This window comes from Otolemur garnettii, unplaced genomic scaffold (genome assembly GCF_000181295.1).
Source record: "Otolemur garnettii isolate 467f Iridium unplaced genomic scaffold, OtoGar3 scaffold00009, whole genome shotgun sequence".
Classification (NCBI taxonomy): domain Eukaryota; kingdom Metazoa; phylum Chordata; class Mammalia; order Primates; family Galagidae; genus Otolemur; species Otolemur garnettii.
The window spans coordinates 23,373,540-23,380,791 of record NW_003852404.1 but is presented as its reverse complement, the minus strand read 5'-3'; the positions used below and the strand labels follow the sequence as shown (position 1 = coordinate 23,380,791).

Below are 7,252 nucleotides of genomic sequence, written 5' to 3'. Positions count from 1 at the left end.
CACAGGCGCCCGCCACAACGCCCGGCTATTTTTTGGTTGCAGCCGTCATTGTTGTTTGGCGGTCCGGGCTGGGGATTCAAACCCGCCACCTTAGGTGTACGTGGCTGGCGCCTTAGCCGGTTGAGCTATAGGCGCCGAGCCTTGAATAAATTTTTATAAATGGTGAAAGGTACAGGTCCAGTTTCAGTCTTTTACATGGGATTATCCAGTTCTCCCAGAACCATTATTACCTTCTTGAAGAAGTATGATTTGGAGATGAGATCTTAAGAGTGTGTAGGAATTAAATAGGTGAAGGATTTGGGGGGATACCACATAAGTAGAACTGGAGATTAGATGGTACATGATGTGTTCAAGGACCATAAGAAAAAAGCTTGTAAGGCTAAGCTAGGGAGAGGGGAGAGTGGAGGTGATAAGAGAAGACACTGAGTGTGAACCAGCAAGGCCATCTTAAGGGTGTAATTCTGTTTTAAGAGTAATGAGACTGTATTGAAGGGTCTTTTGCAAACTGCGCAGTAATTAGATTAAAGCAAGAGAATAGCTCAGATGAGTGCTGCCAGAGAGCTCGGGGCAGAGTGGTGGCAACAGAGATGATAGAGATAGATAAAATGGGGGAAATTGTTGCAAAACAGAAGTTATGGAATTAGGTAGTGGATTGTGTATTTTAAGGAGAAAGAGGAAAGATTAAGGTTTGTGATTATTCCTAAACTAACCCAGAAAATATGACCATTAAAATTGAGATGAAACTGAGATCACCTGTGTCAGGTGGCATTCGATTATTTGGTAGAAGTATTTGAATCTTGGATTCATTAATAGACATATAAATAAATAGCAACATTTAATAACTGTGCTTTTGGGAGACATTTTTTAGAAGAAGATGAGTAGTAACCTTTTCTGTGCACCTGCAATATGTCAAGCATCATCCAAAGTACTAAGTTTATATTGGGAGAGGATTGATATTTGTTAATATCTGATAAGCTTTAAATTGAATAAATAATCTACAGAAAGATTTCTCAGTCCTGGCACTATTGACATTTTGGGATAATTCATTCTTTGCTCCAGGATCTGCCTTGTGTATTTGTGTAGAATGCTTATCAGTAGTCCCAGACTCTGATCCCCAAATGCCAGTAGTTCCCTCCCTCCCTCTTCCCTCTCACTTCACTTGTGTAGCAACCGAAATCATCTTCAGAATCATTGTTCTACAGCATAATGTGAGATGTTTGAGTGGAGGTGAAAAGTTCATAGTATTTTATGTATCCATTAAGCATATTCTAAAAGTGCCCCCCACCTTGGTGTGTATCTTTAAGTCTAAAAAGTTGAAAGACATAATGACAGGCTTTTATGTTAAACTCAATCTTTTTCCCAAAAAGAAATCATACCTAGTATTAAAATATTCTAAGAGTCTTTTAATTGTTAGAGATATTATCATTCATGAGTATCTATGCATATAATTTCTCCCACATACTAGGGCTTGGTTTTGTCAGTTCAAAGAAAGCTCACTTTGCTACTTGAGAATTTGAGTATTCCTCTCTTTTAGTAAAAATAATAAAAATGTATTTTTCCCCCAATTTTGCAACTCACTCCATTCATATTCTTCTGGAATGAGGTATTTACAGTTCTTGCCTGTCAGATTTATTCATTGGGCTCTTCATTCAAAAAACATAGATGAGAATTAAAAAAAAAAAACCCATCAATTTAAGGATTCATTAGAATTTAGCTACTTACAGTGAAAATTAATACCTATGAATTACCATAAAAATTCTATAGCCAAAATGATTTCATTTTAGCCCATCAAGAAAGCTGCCCTTCTCTGCTATCTGTTAATAGATTGGTTCTACCATAGATAAACTTGCTTAAGTATAGTCTACAGAATCATTCTAAATGTTTAGAATACTTAAATTATTTTACACAGAGATACTGTGTCATTCTCTCATTACATTTTGTAAAAACTAAATGCCTCTGAATGTCCTTACTGTTAAAATTATGCCACAGAAAGCACTTTCAGATTCAACTTCTCTCTCCCTTTGCCAGACAGTGTTATATGTGAATTGTTATGGCCAAATGGAAATAAGTCCCATTTGTAAAGACCTTTGAAGACATCCCAGTTGGCAACCAATTCATGGTTCAGTGACCTTTGCTGTTAACTGCTTCTTTTTTACAATTTAAGTTGTTACTACTGTTATTTAAGTCCGTTGTCATCTTCTCCTCTGGCCTCAGTCATTATCAAGTCTGGCTGGTTTTTATATTTATTAGGCTCCATCTGAAGACTTCTTAAGTGTCTGTTCAGCTAAATTATTTTCTTTAGTCCAAAAAAATTTTTCCTCCAGCTTCCGTGTAGCTTATTTTCAAACATTTGCTGTTCTTCTGACTCATGGATGTCTCCCGATTGTGAAAGCAGATAGAAGAAGTAAAGGAATCCTCTTCCTTCCTCCTCCCCTCTCCCTCCCTCCCTTCTTTTCTTCCTTCCTTCTTCCGTTCTCTCTTACCTTCTTATTTATACCCAAAGACTATTGTCTTAGCAATGTACACTCTTAGAAGGCAGAAGATTTTAAACTAAATAAATCATATGGGGCACTTGGATGTCACATTCAAATAAAAATAAGGAACTAGTTTTCTACGTTGTAGAGGCATGTGTGTGTGTACGCGTGTGTAATGTTTTTTATATCTTCTGGTATTTTTAAAGATAGCACTCCTTTTTAACTTTTATCCTCAAAAGGCACCAGAGAATTTTATAATTATACAATTTGTATGTATCATATAACTTTCATATACTTGATCTGTATTTTAAACTTTGCGTCATTACCTGTTTTCCACTCAAAATCTAATCTAGGTGAAAACAGGCATTCTCTACAGACTCAGCCTCATGGCAAGTTTCCTAATTCCTCATGCCTTTCCAGTATTAAAAAAATAAAATAAAAGCTCTTACTGGAGATACCGCTAAAATTTTAACCTCTTAAAAATATGTATCCACTTTTAAATGTTATTTTATGTTCCTACTTGCTGTATTTAATTAAAAGGTACTCTCGTAAAAACACTCTTGAAAAAAGGTACTTTTGAAAACATATTGTTTTCATGTTTCAAAACGATTACTCTTTTATTCATTTTATAATAACTTCAAGTGATAAAATGATTAAAATTCATTCACATTAAGAAAATGATTATAGTACTATTTATAGCAAAAATAAGCATCAAACAGCTCTGAGTCTGCTTTGTTATCACTTATTAGTTTTCATGGCTTTGTAAAACTAGACCTAAATATTCTTACAAGATTGCTAACATCCTGAGAAAAGGTCTTTAAGTTCTTTTCATATAGGTAGATATTAACGTTTTCGGTAGTAATAATTTTTAGGTTAAACAACTGTCTATGATAGTCTAAATGCAGAATCAAGTATGCTTTTCATTCTGTGGCATATAGTTCTCCACTGATTAACCAGTAGGAAAATTTGTATGGAGACCTGGATTTCATTCAGGAGGCTTGGGAGCCAGTCTTTGGTTAACCATCTGTGACCCTGAGAAAGTCATTTAACAACTTAGGTTCTCTGTTTTCTTGTGCAAAAAGGTTAGACTGATAAGTTCTAAGGCCACTTCCAGCAACATTTTATAGTTTTATTGTTTTATGAGAGACAGAGACAGACAGGCTTTTCCTCTTTCTTAGGGAGAAAAAGTAGTTGGGACAGAGGTACTCTTGACCTTTAAAGCTGAAGAAATGCAGGGAAAGGGGAAATAGGAGGAAAACTTACATTTTTGTGATTTATTCTTTAGCAGAGAAAGTTAGGGATGGAAATTTTCTTCCAGTGAGTAAAATGATTTTATGACAGGCTTTTATTTGTGTACCGAAACTCGAACAAATGAAAGGGGTACACAAAGAGGTTTGCATTTAGATAAGAGGCATTTCTGATAATCATGGTTGTTTAAAACTTAGGTGATCATTCAAGATACAGTCCTCTCAGAAACCTCTGATGTTTTAGAGGCTTCTATCTTAGACGATGTTCTTAGATAACTGTTAAGATCCTGAAAGAACTATTTTTTTCAATTATCATTTGTCATAGATGTGATATGCAAATACACTACTCCGAGGATTGTAATTAATCAAAAGATTTTGCTCCTATGGTTTGATTCCCAGTAAAAGTTATTAGTAAGAAAAGGATATTTTTTTAATTTTAAATTGAGCTGCTTCCCAGCAATTTTCTTGGTTTTAATATATTGTATATTTTTTGAAATGTTTAAGGAATTTTAAAGTACTGAAAATATTTAGGAATCGTTTCTGTAGTCTCCTGACTTTAAAGAACTTCATTTCAACGGTTTCAATCTAATGAAATCGAATTTATCTTCATAGATTAGTCCAAAAGGCACTTTCACAACTTTTTTGGTCTCAAAGAAAATTCTAGTACTACAGTTGTTTCAGATTCATTCTCTCGTGATTCCTAAATATTTCTTGTATTGGTTTAAGAGAGATGATCTTTAAGGTACCAGGAAATGTGACCGTATGGTCTCCAGTCCGGGTTTCAGGGTCTGGATAGCACAGCTGGAGATGCTGTAATCAGCATTAAGTCTGAGTAATGAGAAAGTTTTGTCATTTTTTTTTTCAATTTTTTAACGTGAATGAGTGAAAATTTTTCTTAAATACTTTTTTTAGATTGGAAACTAAAGACAAATATTTCTGTCGTGTTGAAGGGCCCATATGAGTCAACATGTATTTTTTAATTATCATTAAATTTTGCATATGTGGCAAAAATATGCAAGAGAACTTTTTCCCTCTATTTTATAGCCGTACCATTTCACGGAAGCCGTTTTTAGCATTTGTTTCAACAACAGGAATGTGTGTCAAGTCTAATCAGTTTTGACTTGCTGAAAGATGCGGGGGTTATTTATGTTAGTGAAGTGTAGTGCAGGTTTCTAATGTGACAGTAATTACATTTGCTTCTGAAATAACAAAATAATTGTTTTCCAGTATTTAAGGGTGTATTACTTGAGCTTTCTATATTAAAATGCTTATTGTTGCAGCATTGAAGAAATGTATTATGCTTATGACTTATAGATAAGGTTAATAAAATATTCTCTGTTCTTGTAATTTATTTGCACTTTTCTCTGCATCTTCTCAATCCAAAATATGCCAGTTTTTCTTTTAAAGGCCAATATTTAAATGCAACACCTTTTAATAGACTTTATACTCCACTTAGGATCTTGGACCAGCACCACCTGGGTACTTGTTAGAAAAGCAAAATCTCAGGTCATACCCTTGACCTATGCAATCTATACTTTGACCAGATCTTGGAGTGATGTGTATGGTTATTAATGTATGAGAAGCATGGGTCTGTAGGATATCATTGGCAGCAGAAACCTTTAAAAAATTAAGCTGAATTAGTTTCAAAATACGGCTGTGTACATAGTTTTCATAGGAATGTAATAACCTAATTATAGCCTTAGAATATGGGAAGGGGGGTGGGAGAGGGTAGGTGGGTGGGTGGAGGGAGGGTGATTGATGGGGTCACCTCTATGGTTCATCCTACAAGGGTAAAGGTGAATCTTTCTAAAGGCAGAGTATGAATGTCTTGGCTCAATAACTAAGAAAATGACATGAAGGCTAATTTAACCAGTTTGATGAGAGTATTTCAAAATGTATATGAAAACACCACACTGTACCCCATGATTGCATTAATGTACACAGTTATGCTATAAGAAATAATAAAGGAAATTTGAATGGGAAAAAAAAGAAAATTAAGCTGAAGATGGAGTTATAGGATTTAACACTTCTTTATCTTTGATTAAGATGCTCAATTTTGATTCTCGTACAGCCTTTGCCGCTAAGATTTATAGTATTCTTAAACCCATTACATGTATAGTTTTCTAGCCTGTCATCTGGTAGCAAACTATAAAGTCACTGAATGTTTTATAATTTTATAGCCATCATTCATTGTAGCTCTACCATTTAATCATAGCGAATATTCTAAGATTCATTTTTAGTTTTCTTAAATTATTCCTGATTATCCTTAAAATGCTAACAAATGTTCATTCATAGATAAGGTGAACCATGTAGTCAAATGTTAACGTGTTCTTTATGTGAAAAGAAATATCATTGTGGAGTCAAATCTTATGACTTTTTCTGTTTCATTTTATGTTTCCTTATTTTTATTTATTCCATGTTTTCTTTTTGTTTTGTTTTAGTTGGGTCTGGTAAGTTGACATTTTATTGGCCATCTTCTAATCACCGTGTCCCTGTGGCTGGAACTTCTCTTCCCCTTTCCATCCATACCCTTCCATGTCCTTCAACCAATCAGCCTCCATGTTTCACTTGTCATTGGCCACAAAGACAGACTGCACAGAATAAAGTCTGCAGGAAGTCTGGGTAACTGTGACAAAGAGTGAAGGTAACGGGTTGCTAACTTTATGTCTTATTAAATGCTGTGGGATCTGCGTCCTGTTATTTCTTCTTTCCTGAAATGAGCGATAGTGACATAAGTGAAAGTATCTTAGTCAAGTACTATTTTAACTTATATCACGTAAGAGTAAACAAAAATAAGTGCCAAGGGAGTGATTTGGGGATCTTTTGGTTTAATATATGTTTATAAATCCTGTCTATATGAATTTTTATAGCTACTGTTCAGTAATAGTCCTTTAAAATCCTATAAGTTAATACCTTACACTTAGGAATGCTTTCATTCATTTTCATTTTTATGTGTCAGATTCATTTCATTTTGTGTAAGAAATGCTACATGTATATTAAAGATTTGTACCCTATAGATGCTACATGTGTGCCATAAAGATTTGTACCATATAAATAATGAGCCACAAGGTTTCTAAGAATTTACCATAGAGAAAGGTCCAATCATTTTGTATGTTTGCTAGAACACCGTTGTTAGAGCATTTTACACGAGTAGGCTGAAGAGTATTTCAAGGAATAATTTTAACCCTAACAGAATCTAACTATTCTTTAAGTCAAACAGTTACACAAATATTATGAAAGCAGCATTTCATATTAATACAGATGGGATGGATTTTTCAGTAATTATGATGCAATAACTGGCTATTTCAAAAAAATAGCTTACTGCATGATACCTTATGAAAATATAGATGATTCAAGTTAAATATGAAAGTACAGGATGAAAACTATGTTGAACACTTACGTACTTTGTTACATATTATATAATCTACAGTATATAATTTCATTAACAAAATGACAAAAATGCATGAACAGATTTATAAAGACCATTAACAAAACAAAGGATGTTATTTATATGAGAAAAACCAAAGTTTT

At 34.0% G+C, this 7,252-nt stretch overlaps 1 protein-coding gene across 3 annotated transcripts in view; it reads left to right on the top strand.

The window, feature by feature from the left end:
* ROBO1 (roundabout guidance receptor 1) overlaps positions 1 to 7,252 on the top strand; it is a 952,396-nt gene that overhangs the window by 851,972 nt on the left and 93,172 nt on the right. For 2 of the 3 annotated variants that reach the window (XM_003783920.2, XM_003783919.2), the window contains exon 7: positions 6,163 to 6,171. The exons of the other annotated variant lie outside the window; for it this stretch is intronic. In XM_003783920.2, the coding sequence (XP_003783968.1) occupies positions 6,163 to 6,171 (9 nt within the window). The remainder of the gene's footprint in view (positions 1 to 6,162; positions 6,172 to 7,252) is intronic. 3 annotated transcript variants of the gene reach the window in all.